Raw genomic sequence first — 16,891 nt, forward strand, 5'->3', positions numbered from 1 at the left:
CTCTGCCTTTCCTGGCAGCCTGGGCTGAGCCTGGACAGCACCTTTAAAAAGCCCTCGTGGATTTACAATTTAAAATTCCAGCGTGGCGGGGGTGGGTGGGAATAATTGAATTTTAAAATCTGGGAGCTGGCAGCACAAACGGGAGTGGGAGAGCCCAGCAGCTCCTCCCCAGCACTTGGGAAAGCCGAGTTCACCCCCACGGAGTGCCGAGGGCAGCTGGGGAGGGAAGGGAAGCTCTTCCCTGTGCTGGGCAGGGCTGGAAAGTGCAGCCCCAAGTGGGGCCTGGGGGTCCCGTGCCCTCCCCTGCCCGGGCTCTCCCAATCTCCCAACAAAGGATTCCTTGCAATTCCGACTTTTTAATGGTCCCCCCATTATCGGGGCGGGCGGAGCGCCGCTCCTGCCTTTCATCCCTCCCTCGCAGCAGGTCCTGTCAGCTCGCATCCATCACGGGAGCCCCCGCGGGACGCTCCGGCTGGCCCAGCTCATGGAAGGGCTTTGTCTCCATCAGGGAGCTCGGGAATGCTGGAATGCATTGGGATGGCCGGCCCGGCCCCGGGGCAGGATTCCCTGATCAGGATTCCCTGATCCCTCTCCCTGCATCCCCAAATCCCGGCCGGAGCGGAACTGCCGCGTGCTGAAAGGGGAGGGACGGGGTTTGGGGTGGCCCGGGAGGAGCCCAGCCCTCGGCAGCACATCCCACGGGACTGGGGAGATGCCGAGGGCTGGGAATTTCTCCCATCAGTCCTGGGCTCCATCCCACCTCCAGCGCCACCCCCAAACTCGGGGGTCCCCGTCAGGGGCGTCCTGTGCCCCCCAACCCTCCCCTGCTCCTGCCTTTCCCCCCACCTCCGTGAAATTCCATGGATCAGAGGGTTTAGAGACACTTTGCTTGCGGTTGAGCTTCAGTACATTGACTTTTTATTCTTTTTTTTTTTTTTTCTCTTTTTGGCCCTTTTTACAAAAACCAGTGGTAGTTATTAACAGCTGTACAGATTCTGCTACATACTTTGGTGTGAAGTTGAGAGCCTGGCTCCGGAACGCGCAATTCCTGCACTTCCCTCCTGGCATTTCGGGGAGAAAAAACCCAGCAGCCGAGCCCGGGGGGACACGAGCTGGGGGTGACCCCACTGCCAGGGGGGGGCCCTGGGGACAGGGCAGAGCCCCCCAGCCCTTCCCAGCACAGCCCCACCCGTGCAGAGCGCGGCGCTCCGGAGGCCACGGAGCTGGGAACGCTGTGCCCAGGGTCAGGGAGCAGAAAGGGGCAGAGCTGCCCCCACAGATCCCAAAAACCGACCCCAAAACACCCCTGGGACAGCCCTGGACCCCTCCCAAGGCTCTGCTGGCCGCAGGGGCAGTCGTTAATCCGAGCCAAACCACCCTAAAACGCCTTTCCCTAAAAGCAGCTTTAGAGAACTTTCCCTTCCTTGGGTCACCCGAAGTGATCCCAACCCTCCCACGGAGCCACCCCAAGCCTGGAACCTTCCCTCACTTTCAGCTCAGAACCCTCTCATTCCGATGGGAACACCGGGATTTCCCGGGAGATCTCTCCTCCTTCCCAGCTCCTCTGTCTGCCCCGGGAGCAGCCGGAGGGATGGGATGGGTGGGGATGGATCCCTCAGAGGGATGGGATGGGATGGAGGCTCCTGGGAGGGCTGCAGCTCCAGGTCTTCTCCATCCTCCTCTCCCAACCGTTCTCCCCTCAACCCTAAACATCTGGTTTTTTTTATTTCCTTTTGGACCAGATCCAACTCGCCAAAAATAATCCATAAAAATGCGGTATAAAAATCCTCTGCCGTGTGCTACGATACAGGTGAGCACTGCTGCTACACAAATACTTTTATTTTCCCGTTAGGTCTTCGGGTTTTTTTTGTCTTTTTTTTTTTTTTTTTATGTCCTTTTTGGAACCCTTTAGTACAAAAGGCCTGTGGGGGGAGGGAGTTGCTCCATAAAACCAGAAGACACAAGACCATAAAGCCCACAAGGACCACGAACAGCCCCCCACCACACACAAACCCTACTTGTTAGTAAACTTTTCGCTTTTAAAAAAAACTGTATTTTCTTTTTTTTTGTCTTTTTTTTTTTTTTCAAGGTTATCAATTCTAATTCTTTACTTTCATTTGAATACAAAACACATAAGTTTGCTATTATCTTTCGTGGCTCCCTGAGCTGAATTTTTCTAAGCTTTCTTTGAAATCACTCCTCATTTGCTTCTGTCCGAAGACCAAGAAGGGCTTGCGTGGGCTTCCCCTTTTCTTCAAACATCCAAGCACGGGAAAAAAAAAAAAAAAAAAAAAAAAGGATAAATCCATAAATCCATCTATAAAAAACAAACCCCAAGGTGATTGTGTTGATGTCCCGTCAGTAGCTGAGGATCCGAGCGATTCCCCACCATCACTAACACACGACGCACGACAGGAGGAACAACTTTTCACCAGTGGACATCTCTGCTCAGCCTGGATGGCAAAGTCCCCACGGACACTCCCGGAGTGGGGAAGGAAAAAGGAGGGGGGGAAAAAACCCCAAAAAACAAAAACAACAACAACAACAAAAAAAAAAAAAAAAAAAAAAAACAACCAACCAAAAAACCCCCAGAATAAAATTGCCACCACCAAAACCATCAGTGGAATACAATTACAGCAGACAAAAATACACAACTAAGTGTACTGGGAGGGTCCCCCCTTCCCACGCTATTTCCTAGTCCAGTATTTACATTTTTCACAAGTCTTATGCGGGATGCACAAAAAAAAAAAAAAAAGTCCCAATAAAAAAGGAGTCCTTTATAGTGCCACCAAAGCCAGACGGAAAGAACCGGAAAACCAAAAAAAAAAAAAAAAATCAAAAGGAACCCCAAAACCTTAAAACCAAATAAAAATCCGTTTAGGGCTTCCATGTGTGCCAGAGTTGCAGATCTCCAAATAAATCCGAGTGTGGCGGGTGCCGGTGGAGCTGGGCCGGGCCCGGGGCCTCCCCTCGGCATTCCCGGGGCGTTCCCGAGTGCTGGAAATCCCAGGATCAGTAGATGACCTCGTAGACCGTGGCCTTCTTGTCCCCAGAGCCCGTGACGATGTACTTGTCATCCGCCGAGATGTCGCAGCTCAGCACGGACGAGGATTCCTTGGACTGGGAAAAGCAGGAGGGGAGAGGAACCATCAGTGGGGGAGAGAGAACCCAGAGGGGTGGGAGAGAGAAACCAACAGGGGCAGGGAGAGAGAACCCAGAGGGGTGAGGGATAGAGAGAACCCAGCAGGGGCAGGGAGAGAAAACTCAGCAGGGTCAGGGAGAGACAGAAAACAGCAGGGTTGGGAGAGAGAACCCATCAGTGGGGGAGAGAACCCAGCAGGGGCAGGGAGAAAGAAAACACAGAGGGGTCAGGGAGAGAGAAAACACAGAAGGGTCAGGGAGAGAGAACCCAGAGGGATCAGTGGGAGAGAGAAAACAGCAGGGGAAGGGAGAGAGAACCCAACAGGGGCAGGGAGAGAGAGAACCCATTAGTGGGGGAGAGAACCCCATCAGGGTCAGGGGGAGAGAACCCAGCAGGGTCAGGGAGAGAGAAACCAACAGGGTCAGGGAGAGAAAACCCAGAGGGATCAGGGAGAGAGAGAACCCAGCGGGGTCAGGGAGAGAGAACCCAGAGGGATCAGGGAGAGAGAGAACCCAGTGGGGTGAGGGAGAGAGAACCCAGCAGGGTGAGGGAGAACCCAGAGGGATCAGGGAGAGAGAGAACCCAGAGGGATCAGGGAGAGAGAGAGAGAACCCAGAGGGATCAGGGAGAGAGAGAACCCAGAGGGATCAGGGAGAGAGAGAACCCAGAGGGATCAGGGAGAGAGAGAGAACCCAGAGGGATCAGGGAGAGAGAGAGAACCCAGAGGGATCAGGGAGAGAGAGAGAACCCAGAGGGATCAGGGAGAGAGAGAACCCAGAGGGATCAGGGAGAGAGAGAGAACCCAGCGGGGTGGGATTCCAGGATTCCCTCAGCAGCATCCATGCTGGGGGCAGCACCATATCCTGCGCCCTGACACCCACCCAGCCATCCCAAAGGATCCCCCCTCTCTCCAGGATAATTGGGAATGGGAATCTGGGAGCAGCCCCTACCTGGAAGATGCTGGCTCCGTAGGGCGTCCTCCAGGCGTTGAGCAGGTTGTCCTTCCCAGTGCTCACAAACCACTTCCCTGCAGCAGGAATTTGGGATCAGCAGCCGAACGCTGCCGGGGCCACCTCCCCAACCCTTCCCTGTCCCCACAGGCTGTCTGAGCCCAGAGATTTGGGAGAAATGGGAAAACCTGGAGGTTCCCTGGGGAGTCCTGCCCAGCCCTACTCTGCTGGAAGAATCCAAGTGCTGCTTCCCACCTCTGGTGGTGCCCCGTGGCCGTTTGCAGCCACAGCTGGGATGGTTTTATGGGAATAAACCCTGCCAGAGCCAGGATGGTTTTATGGGAATAAACCCTGCCAGAGCCAGGATGGGTTTATGGGAATAAACCCTGCCAGAGCCAGGATGGGTTATGGGAATAAACCCCACCACATCCAGGATGGGTTATGGGAATAAACCCTGCCAGAACCAGGATGGGGTTATGGGAATAAAACCTGCCAGAACCAGGATGGGTTATGGGAATAAACCCCACCACATCCAGGATGGGCTTATGGGAATAAACCCCACCACATTCAGGATGGTTTTATGGGAATAAACCCCACCACATCCAGGATGGGTTATGGGAATAAACCCCACCACATCCAGGATGGGTTTATGGGGATAACCCAGGGAATAAACCCTGCCAAAACCAGGATGGGTTTATGGGGATAACCACGGCCACAGCCAGGATGGTTTTATGGGGATAAACCCCACCACAACCGGGATGGGTTCATGGGAATAAACCCCAAGTGCAGCATCCATGGGATGGATCCTGCTGGAAACATCCGTGCTCAGCCCTCCCTTGCTTCACTGGGCACTGTTCCCTCCTGCACTTCATGGACATCCCTGGAAGTGTCCACGGCCAGGCCGGATGGGGCTTGGAGCACCTTGGGACAGAGGGAGTTGTCCCAACTTAAGGTTCCCTCCAACCCCAAATATTCCACGATTCCACGCTCCCATCCACGAGGAGGGGGTCCAGGGAGGGGGGTAAGATGGAAGGTGCCCCAGAGACGAGCTGGAAGGTCTCTCCCAACCCGAACCACTCCACGATTCCGCGATGCCCATCCCTGCCCGCTCACCGCAGTAGGCAAATTTGAGGGAGAGGACGCAGCTCTCGTGCAGGTGCAGCTGGTACTTGTCGGGCTTGGTGTGGTGCAGCACCTCCACGTTGCTGCTCTCCATGCCCACCGCCAGCCACTCGCCCGTCGGGCAGTATCCCAGAGAGAAGATCTGCGGGAAGATACGGGGAGATCATCCCGGCGCCCCCACGGAAGGTTGGGATGAGAGATCCTCATGGTGCCTCCCAACCCAACCGTTCTGGGATCTGTGGCACTGCTGGAGGTGCTGGCCAGCCCCAGATGGGTGGGGAGAGGCGGATCCCTGGGTTGGGATGGCTCCATCCCCATGGATACTGCTGCCCTTGCCAGTGGGACACAAGGTCCCAGCTCTGTTCCTCTGGATCAGGGCTCTGGCAGGCTCTGCTGAGCCTGATCCCTGCTCTCATCCCCACACACAGGGCACCCAGAGAACCCCGTTACAGCCACAGGCATCCCACGAGAAGAGCTGCTTCCTCAACAGCAGCCTCATCCTGCCAGGACGGAAAAGAGGAGCTGGCACAAGACCCAGGGAGCCCCACGGCTCCGGCATTCCTGGGCCACCCCGAAACCAGCGGGAACAGCCACGCTCGGAGCTCCCAGGGCCGTTTTCCCAGCAGGAAAAGCCCCTCCCAGGAGCCAGGGGCTGAGCAGGACCCCGTGTTTCCCGTGGGGATGGATCCCTGGTCCCTTGCCCTACCTGGGAGGTGAAGTCGTGCTGCTGCAGCTGCCGCCCTTCCCGCAGGTCCCAGGAGCGCACCGTGTTGTCCAGGCCCCCCGTCCACAGCTTCGTACCATCGTGGGAGATGTCTATGCAGCTGGCCCCGTCCGTGTGGCCTTGGAATTGCCTTGGGAGCAGAAAAAAAAAAAAAAAAAAAAAGATGGAATTCTGCAAGGGGAGCGCTAGAAGAAGCGCGGAGCCGCGTTCGAGGCTCATCCACACCGAGCATTCCTGGAAATCCATCCAGGAGCATCCTGGGCAAAGGAGCACCAGCCTGGCCAAGGACCGGGCTGGTTCAGGGATGAGCACCCCGAGGTGGTGCAGCATCACCAGAGGGTGTTCCTGGCTCCAGCCCAGAGGGGATGGTGGAGTCCCCACCCCTGCAATGTTGAAGGCCAGGTTGGACAGGGCTTGGAGCAGCCTGGGATAGTGGAAGGTGGTTTTGCTCAAGGAAAAGAGGAAAGGGACCGTGATGGGAGGGAAGTGGAAAAGGGACCATGATGGGAGGGAAGAGGAAAAGGGATCATGATGGGCAGAAGAGCAAAAGGGACCATGATGGGCAGAAGAGGAAAAGGGACCATGATGGGCAGAAGAGGAAAAGGGACCGTGATGGGAGGGAAGAGGAAAGAGATGGCAATGGGGTGGGGAAAGAGGAAACGAGACATAGATGAAGGAAGAGGAAAAGGGATGTTGACATAAGAAGAGGAAAACATTGACAAAAAGAAAAGGAAAAGGGACACTGACAAAAGGAAAAGGAACACTGACAAAAGGAGAAGAAAAGGGATGTTGTGGGGGAAGAGGGAAAGGAACACTGACAAAAAGAGAAGAAAAGGGACATTGTGGGGGAAGAGGGAAAGGAACACTGACAAAAAGAGAAGAAAAGGGACGTTGTGGGGGAAGAGGGAAAGGGACGCCGACAGAAGACAAAAAGGAACGTGACGGGCTCAAAACAACCTTTAAGGTCCTTCCCACGGCAGGATCCCCGAGCTCACCTGACCAGGGTCTGGTTGTGCAGGTCCCAGACGGCGATGTTGCCGTCGCTGCAGCACGAGAAGCACACCTTGGCGTCGGGGCTGATGGCCAGCGCGTAGCACGCGGGCGCCGACGACGTCAGCTCGGCCTTGATGCGCGGCGTGGGCGACGCCAGGTCCCAGATGGTCAGAGTGCTGGCCTCGCCCCCCACGATCAGCGTGCGGCCGTCCGGCAGCAGCTTGCAGGAGCGGATGTAGTTATCCCTGTTCTGGGGACAGAAGGGAGCGTGAGGGAAAGGGCTGGGGACGGGGCAGGCGGCGACCGAAGGGAAAGGGCGCGCGGGGAAGGGGTGTTATGGGGGGGAGAGGAAAAGGGATGGGGAGAGGGAAGAGGAAAGGGAGTGCAAGGGGGTGGGAGAAGGGGAAAAGGGACGTTGATGGGTGGAAGAGGTAAAGGGACGTTGATGGGGAGAAGAGGAAAAGGGATGTTGATAAAGAAAAGAGGAAAAGGGATGTTGATAAAGAAAAGAGGAAAAGGGATGTTGATAAGGAAAAGAGGAAAACAGATGTTGATGGGGGAAGAGGAAAACAGATGTTGATGGGGAGAAAAGGAAAAGGGATGTTGATGGGGAGACAAAAAGAGACGCTGATAGGGAGAAGAGGAAAAGGATGTTGATGGGAGAAAAGGAAAAGGGATGTTGATGGGGGAAGAGGAAAACAAATGTTGATGGGGAGAAAAGGAAAAGGGATGTTGATGGGGAGACGAAAAGGGACGTTGATAGGGAGAAGAGGAAAAGAGACGATGGGGGAAGAGGAAAAGGGATGTTGATGGGGAGAAGAGGAAAAGGGATGTTGATGGGGAGAAGAGGAAAAGGGATGTTGATGGGAGAAGAGGAAAAGGGACATTGATGGGAGAAGAGGAAAAGGGATGTTGATAAGGAAAAGAGGAAAAGGGACGTTGATGGGGAGAAGAGAAAAAGGGATGTTGATAAAGAAAAGAGGAAAAGAGATGTTGATAAGGAAAAGAGGAAAAGGATGTTGATGGGGGAAGAGGAAAAGAGATGTTGATGGGGAGACGAAAAGGGATGTTGATAGGGAGAAGAGGAAAAGGATATTGATGGGAGAAGAGGAAAAGGGATGTTGATAAGGAAAAGAGGAAAAGGGATGTTGATGGGATAAGAGGGAAAAGGACCATCACAGGAGAAGAGGGCAACAGGGTGAGAAAAGAGGAAAAGGGACGTTGATGTGGAAAGAGGAAAAGGGAAATTTAAAGGGGGAAAAGAGAGGTAACGGCAAGAGGAAAGACAGTGATGGAAGACAAAGAGTCGGTAATGGGGAAGAGCAAGAGGGTGTTAAGGGGGGGAAGAGGAAAGGGAGAGCAGCGGGGGAAAGAGGAAACACAGACAGCAATGTCTGTGAGATGCTGACGCTAACGGGGAGAAGGTGATGAACAACATGAGAGGTGGCTGAAGGCAGGGCACACAGCCCTGGGGACAGCAGCAGCCCCACGGTGGGCACCGCGGCCCTCACCAGGCAGTCCAGCTGGGAGATGGGGCTCTTGCTGCCGGGCTGGCTGATGTCCCAGATCTTGACGCAGCCCTTGCCGCCGGTGTAGACGTGGCGCGTGGGGTTGCTGATGGTGACGGCGCACACCACCTCGCCGTGGCTCAGCGTGTTGATCTGCCGCGCGTGCCGCGGGATGCCGGGCCCCGCCAGCGCGTCGTGCGGGAACGGCACCGGCTGCATCTGCCCGTCCGCGCTGACGTGGAACGAGTAGGCCCTGCCAAGGGTGGGAAAGGGCTCAGCTCCAGGGACAGGGCTCGTGGGCGCCGTCACACGCCAGCCCTGCGTGGAGGCCGCCCCCGTCTCCCCTCCCGGCCGCTCGTCCCCTCCGATCCCGCAAAAATCCAAGCGGGGCTTACGGTTTCCCTCCAGGGATGGACGCCAGGCTGGAGGGCAGGCCCGGGGCTCGCATGGGTGGGTGAGGGTCAAACCCGACCTGCCAAGAGATGCACGGACACGGGTGAGGCCGGGAATGCCACGCAGCTTCCCGTCCGTGACCCCTGGGGACACTGGGCAGCTCCTCTTTTCCCCTGCTGCTCAAACTGGCATTTCCCCCTGGCAGGAAGGTTTTGGGTCTGCAAGAACCAGGTGGGGCGTGCTCCCTCTCCCCGTGTTGCTACCAAGCCCCCAGGGATGGGGTCAGCCATGTTGTGCCCAGCACGCCGAGGGCAAAAACCCCAAAGTCTGCTTTAATGGCAGAAACCCCAAAGTCTACTTTAATGGCAAAAACCCTAAACTTCAATGGCAGAAACCCCAAACTTTAATGGCAGAAAACCCAAAGTCTACTTTAATGGCAAAAACCCTAAACTTCAATGGCAGAATCCCCAAACTTTAATGGCAGAAACCCCAAACTTTAACGGCAGAATCCCCAAACTTCAATGGCAGAAACCCCAAGGTCTGCTTTAATGGCAGAAACCCCAAAGTCTGCTTTAATGGCAAAAACCCTAAACTTTAATGGCAGAAACCCCAAACTTTAAAGGCAGAATCCCCAAACTTTAATGGCAGAATCCCCAAAGTCTGCTTTAATGGCAGAAACCCCAAAGTCTGCTTTAATGGCAAAAACCCTAAACTTTAATGGCAGAAACCCCAAACTTTAATGGCAGAAACCCCAAAGTCTACTTTAATGGCAAAACCCCCAAACTTTAACGGCAGAATCCCCAAACTTTAATGGCAGAAACCCCAAACTTCAATGGCAGAAACCCCAAAGTCTGCTTTAATGGCAGCGTTGGACTCTTTGTTCTGCCTTAAACCCGGAGTTTAGTGAGAGAAACGGGAGAGGGGTTGAGGAATGGGATAAGGGGCCAAGGAACGGGAAGGAGAAACCCCAACCCACTGGCACGCGCGCGGGTCACCCCACGAAGAACCATCTCCACCCCACACCCCTCTGACCCAAAGCACAGCTGGCTTTGAGAGGGAACCCCAAGGTCCCAGCCCTCCCCTCAGAGAGAAAGGAGCTAAAAGTGCTACGTACAGCTCCAAAGCTCACCATTGGCGACCGGCCGTAGGCGGCGGCGGCGCGGCGGCGGCCGCGCTCATCTGCGGGGGGAGGTTGTGCAGCCCCGCGTAGGCGCCGGGGCTCGTCAGGGACCCGTTCATCTCGTGGTGCCCCATCATGGCAAAGGGCGCCGCGTAGGAGCCCGCGATGGAGATGGGCGTCCGCAGGGCCGAGGCTGCGAGAGCGGGGCACCGTCAGGGCTGGGGCACGGGGGGCACGGGCAGGGAGTGGGGCATGGGCATGGTGTGGGGCACGGGCAGGGCTGGGGCACGGGGGGCACGGGCAGGGAGTGGGGCACGGGCATGGTGTGGGGCACGGGCAGGGCTGGGGCATGGGGGGCACGGGCAGGGAGTGGGGCACCATCAGGGCTGGGGCACGGGCAGGGAGTGGGGCATGGGCATGGTGTGGGGCACGGGCAGGGCTGGGGCACGGGGGGCACGGGCAGGGAGTGGGGCACCATCAGGGCTGGGGCACGGGCAGGGAGTGGGGCATGGGCATGGTGTGGGGCACGGGCAGGGCTGGGGCACGGGGGGCACGGGCAGGGAGTGGGGCACGGGCAGGGCTGGGGCACGGGCAGGGAGTGGGGCATGGGCATGGTGTGGGGCACGGGCAGGGCTGGGGCACGGGGGGCACGGGCAGGGAGTGGGGCACGGGCAGGGAGTGGGGCACGGGGGGCACGGGCAGGGCTGGGGCACGGGGGGCACGGGCAGGGCTGGGGCACGGGCAGGGCTGGGGCACGGGCAGGGCTGGGGCACGGGCAGGGAGTGGGGCACGGGCAGGGAGTGGGGCACGGGGGGCACGGGCAGGGAGTGGGGCACGGGGGGCACGGGCAGGGAGTGGGGCACGGGCAGGGAGCAGGGCACGGGCAGGGCTGGGGCACGGGCATGGTGTGGGGCACAGGCATGGTGTGGGGCACCGTCAGGGCTGGGGCACGGGGGGCACGGGCAGGGAGTGGGGCACTGTCAGGGCTGGGGCACGGGCAGGGCTGGGGCACGGGCAGGGCTGGGGGCACGGGGGGCACGGGCAGGGAGTGGGGCACGGGGGGCACGGGCAGGGAGTGGGGCACCGTCAGGGAGTGGGGCACGGGGGGCACGGGCAGGGAGTGGGGCACGGGGGGCACGGGCAGGGAGTGGGGCACCGTCAGGGAGTGGGGCACGGGGGGCATGGGCATGGTGTGGGGCACGGGCAGGGCTGGGGCACGGGCAGGGAGTGGGCACGGGCAGGGGGGGCACGGGCAGGGAGTGGGGCACGGGCAGGGAGTGGGGCACGGGCAGGGAACGGGTCACGGGCAGGGAGTGGGGGACACGGGCAGGGCTGGGGCACGGGCAGGGAGTGGGGACATGGGCAGGGAGTGGGGCATGGGCATGGTGTGGGGCACGGGGGGCACGGGCAGGGAGTGGGGGCACTGTCAGGGCTGGGGGCACAGGGGGCACGGGCAGGGAGTGGGGGGGACACGGGCAAAGAGTCAGGGGACACGGGCAGGGTGTCACAGGGAAACAGAGGCAGGGAGTGGGACATGAGCACAGCTGGGGGGACACGGGCAGGGCCGGGGGGGACAGCTGGAATACCAGCAGGGCTGGGGGGACACGGGCAGGGCCGGGGGGACAGCTGGAATACCAGCAGGGCTGGGGGGACACGGGCAGGGCCGGGGGGACAGCTGGAATACCAGCAGGGCCGGGGGGACACGGGCAGGGTGCGGAGCAAAGCACGGCCATGGAAAAACCCAACACTGTGGGTGGCCCAACAGCACCTTCTTCCCAGCCCAAAGCACCGAGTGCCACATCCCGGGATTCCTTGCACGCCTCCAGGGATGGGGTCTCCACCACCTCTCCCTGGGCAACCCCTGCCGAGGCCTGACCACCCTTTACACGAAGAATTCCCCCTGACGTCCAACCTGAACTTCCTCTGGCACGGCTTGAGGCTGCGTCCCCTCATCCCAACCCCGCTCACTCCACGACCAGACCTCCCTCCTCACCCCATCAGCTGTCCAGCCCCGGATTAGGTCCCCCATAAATGCAATCCCCCCCAGAGCTGCTGCTCCCCGTTGACAGGGACGAGGTGAAGCTGTGCTGGGGACAATGGTGACACCGCGGTGACACGGGTACCCACCCAGGGGGTCCATGCCGCTGGGTTTGCCGGGCATGGGCCGCAGCCCCGGGGTGCTGCTGGTGCCCGGGGTGGGAGCGTCGTTCCTGGGCGTCGGAGTGTTGGACTTGAGGCCGGGCGTGGAGGATTTGTCGTTCTGGGGGGAGAAGGGACGGAGAAGGAGGGATGAGCTCCAGCTGCTGGGAGCCCCAGCCCTGCCCCAGGCACCCCCCAGGAGGGACGTACGTGGCCCAGGTCCTTGGTCTTGGAGGAGGGAGTGCTGCTGGAGGAGGCCACCGAGGCCGGGCTGTTGGGAGCGTCGCCCTTCTTCAGCCCGCGGGCTTTGTCCAGGCCGTTCTCCGGGGGGGAATGGGCCGGGCTCACCCGGGGGGTGGCGGGGTCCTGAGAGATGGCAAAAGCCTTGCAATTCCCACCGTGGGAAGGAAGGGCTCCCTCCGGCTTCACCCTTCAGGCCGGTGTTGGGAGGTCCCCCTAAGGAATCACCTCCCACGTCCCAATCCCAGAGCTCACCTCGTTGGAGACGTCGACCACCAGGTCATCGCTCTTGTCACCATCGCTGTCCTGGAACACGAAACGTGTCACACGCCGCAGAGAGCTCCAAAAACTGGGGGGGATCAGCCCCCCCCACCCCGAGGAGCCAAACCACCCCCAGCAGCAGCAGGACTCTCTGGCTGGAGATCAGGGGAAGTTCTCCCGTGGAAAAGGCGGTCAGGTGTTGGAAGGGGCTGCCCAGGGGTGCAGTCAGCCAGGGGAGTGGATGTGGCACTTGGGGACACGGATTATGGTGGCCTCGGCAGCGTGGGGGGACGGTTGGACCCCACGGTCTCCAAGGCCTTTTCCAGCCTGAATGACCCCACGGTTCTCTGCCCCAGCTCACCCACATCACCCCAAATCCCGCTTCCTGCCCCCAAAACGCCACGCCCAGGTGTCCCCGTGGCTGTCACTCACATATCGGCTCATGCTGTCCTTCTCCTCCGCTTTCCGCTTCTTGGAGTCCATGCTGTAGTCCGTGGAGCTCCGGTGCTTCTCGCTGGCCCGCAGGCTCTCCGAGGGGGACACGGAATTATTCTGTGGGGATGGGAGAAGCTTTGAAGGGGGAGCAGAAGGAAACGGGGCTCCACGAGCAGCAGATTCCCGAGGGGACGCGCACAGCCCTGCCCCAGCAGGGGTGAGACCCCCTGGTCCCCACCCCGTGCCACAGGATCCAAGGGGACAAAGCAACATCAGCCTCGCTGGGAGCACTGGGAATGCTGTGAGGGTGTCCACGGACACCTGAGCTGCAACAGCAGGAAAATGCAGGAGGAGGTTGTTCATAGAAACATCTGGGAAATACCACATGGCCAGGAATGGCAGAGCCCACGGCACAGCTCTGCCCATTGGGAATTCTGTCCTTGCCTCAAGCAGCAAAGCCCAGGACAAGCTGGCATTCCCAGGAAAGCTCCAGAGCCCAGGAGTTCTCCCTCCGGCAGAGCTGGGAGCCTGAGCCAGGAGGAGCGAAGGAACGGCTGCATCCCGGCCCTGGAGCCAAAGGACAGCCACAAAATGTCCTGGAAAAGCCACGTGACCAGGAGTGCCAGTGGCACAGGGGACATTCTGCCCTTGCTCCAGACAGCAGAGCCCAGGAGACGCCGGCATTCCCGGGGAACGCTGGAGGCACACACGGCAGCACAACGAGGAGGATGCCTGGCCCCAATCCCACATCCCCCTGCACATTCCCTCCCCTCAGTCCCGGGGAGCAGCAGGATCCATCCCTGCTCCCTCTGAATCCCAGGATCAGCAGGATCCATCCCTGCTCCCTCTGAATCCCAGGATCAGCAGGATCCATCCCTGCTCCCTCTGAATCCCAGGGATCAGCAGGATGCAATCCCTGCTCCCTCTGCTCAATCCCAGGATCAGCAGGATCCATCCCTGCTCCTCTGAATCCCAGGATCAGCAGGATGCAATCCCTGCTCCCTCTGCTCAATCCCAGGATCAGCAGGATGCAATCCCTGCTCCCTCTGAATCTCAGGATCAGCAGGATGCAATCCCTGCTCCCTCTGAATCCCAGGATCAGCAGGATCCATCCCTGCTCCCTCTGAATCCCAGGATCAACAGGATGCAATCCCTGCTCCCTCTGCTCAATCCCAGGATCAGCAGGATCCATCCCTGCTCCCTCTGAATCCCAGGATCAGCAGGATCCATCCCTGCTCCCTCTGAATCCCAGGATCAGCAGGATCCATCCCTGCTCCCTCTGAATCCCAGGGATCAGCAGGATCCATCCCTGCTCCCTCTGAATCCCAGGATCAGCAGGATCCATCCCTGCTCCCTCTGAATCCCAGGGATCAGCAGGATCCATCCCTGCTCCCTCTGCTCAATCCCAGGATCAGCAGGATCCATCCCTGCTCCCTCTGCTCAATCCCAGGATCAGCAGGATGCAATCCCTGCTCCCTCTGAATCCCAGGATCAGCAGGATGCAATCCCTGCTCCCTCTGAATCCCAGGATCAGCAGGATCCATCCCTGCTCATTTCCCTGAATCCCAGGATCAGCAGGATCCACCCCTGCTCCCCCAGCCTGCCAGCCCCGCCGAGCAGCGCCGTTCCCGAGCCGTTCCCGAGCCGTTCCCGAGCCGTGCCCGCCTTTCTCCCCGGCTGAAAGGGAGAACCAAAGCAGTTCATGTTTCTCCTCGGTCCCCACTAAGCAGCTTTGGATAACATGGAGCTCTTTCTTCCCAGGCAGTCATGCTGAAAACCCTCGCAGCTCCCAGAGAATCATGTCAGGCATTTAGAGGCATCGATCCATTCAGCCCCGCTCCTGGCCCGCCGCCAAGGAACTAAATATTTTTTATTGCACAGGCAAAGGCTGGGGAAAATATGAATGACTAACGCTGATTATCGCACACATTAAACCTCCACGGGGAATACCCCGGCTCGCAGTTTATGGATTGGGAAGCTGCCCGGCTCCGACGGCCCCCTGCCCGCCCGAGGAGCGGGTTAATGATGCCCAATTCCCCTCTGCCTCTCCCCCCTCGCAGAGCACTTCCCTTTCCCCACTCTCCAAAGGGCCGTTTGTGGGCTCGGGGCTGGCAGGAAATCGCTGCCAAGCCGCAGCTCAGCCGGGGCTTTTTGTCCTGGCAGCTTTTCACACGGAACGCTGGACTCGGGGAAAAGAGCTCCGGGATCGCCGAGCCCGACCTGGAGCCAGCCCCACCTCGTCAGCAGCACAGAGAGCTCAGGGACGTGTCCAGGCCGTGCTGGGACACCTGCAGTGCCTCCCTGCGCTGCCCCTTCAGACCTTTCTCAGCCCTTCCCGTGGAGGAGTCCCTGCTCGTGTCCCATTTTCCCTGAACTGGGGTGGGAGGTGCTGGCTCAGCCCCATTCCATGAGCAGGGCAGCCCTCACCTGGCCCCTGCCACCCTCCACATCCTCTCCCATCCCTGCTCCCAGGGAATCCATCCCAAGGGCAGCCTGCGAGGCGCCTCCAAAATCCAGGATTTCCCTGGTTAGGAGCTGCTTGAGCTTCCAAGTCCTTGCGTAACACGGAGAATTAACCAACCCCATCCCAGATGAGTGACCCCAGATAAGGGGGGAGTGATCAGGAATGAAGCAGCTTCCCTGGCCACCCAGGGGTTCTGGGTCTGACCACGCTCACTCAGCCAAAATGATGGAATTTCCTGACGTTCTGCCACAAGCCAAGGGATTTAAATCAAATTTCCAAGCCACCACCACGGAGAAGGTGACTCCGCTCATCCCAGCACAGCTCTTCCAGGCAGGATGAGGGATTTTATTGCCTGGTTTATTAGTTAATAAGACCTGTGCCAAAGGCAGCCCTGCAGCTCCCAGCCACCAGGCGGGTTTTTAAGGGATAAATAAAACTCAGCCGTGCAGACACCAAAAAGTGGCAGCAAAAGGAAGGAATGGGACTTACTGCACTTGAGTCTCGCTCTTCAGGAGATGCCAGGGCAGAGGGGAGGGCACAGCCAAAACAGAGACAGGAAAATAAAGCAAGTTAGGATAAGTCTTAAACCAGAAAAATAAACCCAGAACCTCCTCGTGCTCTTAACTCAAACCCTTAAACCTCAAGCCCTGCCTGGGCTCTCCCCAGCTTTAGAATCTCCCTCCATCCATCCATCTCTCCCATCCCATTCCTGCCCCTTTTTGTCCACGTGATTTATCGGGCCAAACACAGCTGGGAATGCCCTGGACCCAAAGGGAATGGCAGCAGCTCCAGGTGTCTGTCCCTGCAGTCACCCCACAGCCCTGGGGGCACAGCTCCACATCCAAGAGGTGCTTCAGCCCTTCCTTTGTACCCAAATTGTACATTTCCCCTGGAATCTCTGGCAATCTGAATCCACGCTCCGGGAAAAGCAACGGAGCAGGAGCGTTGCTGCCAACAGTTTTGTCTCACTGCTTTTTTCCCCACCCCAAATCCCCCAGCAGAGCCCAACAGCTCAGAGAGGCTGTGGGAACCTGCCCTGCCAACGGGAGAGTGGAAACATCCCAAATCCTCCTGTGCTGGTGGACAGGGGGATCTGCCAGGACAATCCTGAACCCCCAGGTTTGCAGCCGGATCCACAGATCCTTCCATCTTCTGACAAATGGTCAGATCCCAAATAACGGGGGAAACCACCACGTTCCTGCTGCACAGAGCTGGGCCCCTGACCATGGGAAGGCTCTGGTGGTGATGGAGGGGAGGAGGAAGAGGAGGAGGGCAAAGGCTGCTTTCCCATTAAGGCACAGCACAGGAATTGCAGCCAGGCTCCACCAAGGGCTGAGCACCACTGTAGGGAATTCTGCATCCCTAAAAGCGCAATCCCAGGATCTGAACGCAGCTGACCC

General features: G+C 58.8%; 1 protein-coding gene across 1 annotated transcript in view; it reads right to left on the bottom strand.

The window, feature by feature from the left end:
* Nucleotides 1-2,054: 2,054 nt before the first annotated feature.
* TLE3 (TLE family member 3, transcriptional corepressor) overlaps nt 2,055-16,891 on the bottom strand; it is a 35,377-nt gene continuing 20,540 nt past the window's right edge. Inside the window, 14 exon segments of the mRNA XM_053954344.1 lie at nt 2,055-3,120; nt 4,093-4,169; nt 5,206-5,356; nt 5,921-6,068; nt 6,934-7,181; nt 8,443-8,692; nt 8,835-8,911; nt 9,962-9,993; nt 9,996-10,145; nt 12,080-12,212; nt 12,302-12,457; nt 12,587-12,637; nt 13,025-13,144; nt 15,981-15,997. Of these exon segments, the coding sequence (XP_053810319.1) occupies nt 3,013-3,120; nt 4,093-4,169; nt 5,206-5,356; nt 5,921-6,068; nt 6,934-7,181; nt 8,443-8,692; nt 8,835-8,911; nt 9,962-9,993; nt 9,996-10,145; nt 12,080-12,212; nt 12,302-12,457; nt 12,587-12,637; nt 13,025-13,144; nt 15,981-15,997 (1,718 nt within the window). The 3' untranslated portion in view covers nt 2,055-3,012.

The sequence above is a fragment of the Vidua chalybeata genome, chromosome 13, assembly GCF_026979565.1.
Source record: "Vidua chalybeata isolate OUT-0048 chromosome 13, bVidCha1 merged haplotype, whole genome shotgun sequence".
NCBI classification, from domain to species: domain Eukaryota; kingdom Metazoa; phylum Chordata; class Aves; order Passeriformes; family Viduidae; genus Vidua; species Vidua chalybeata.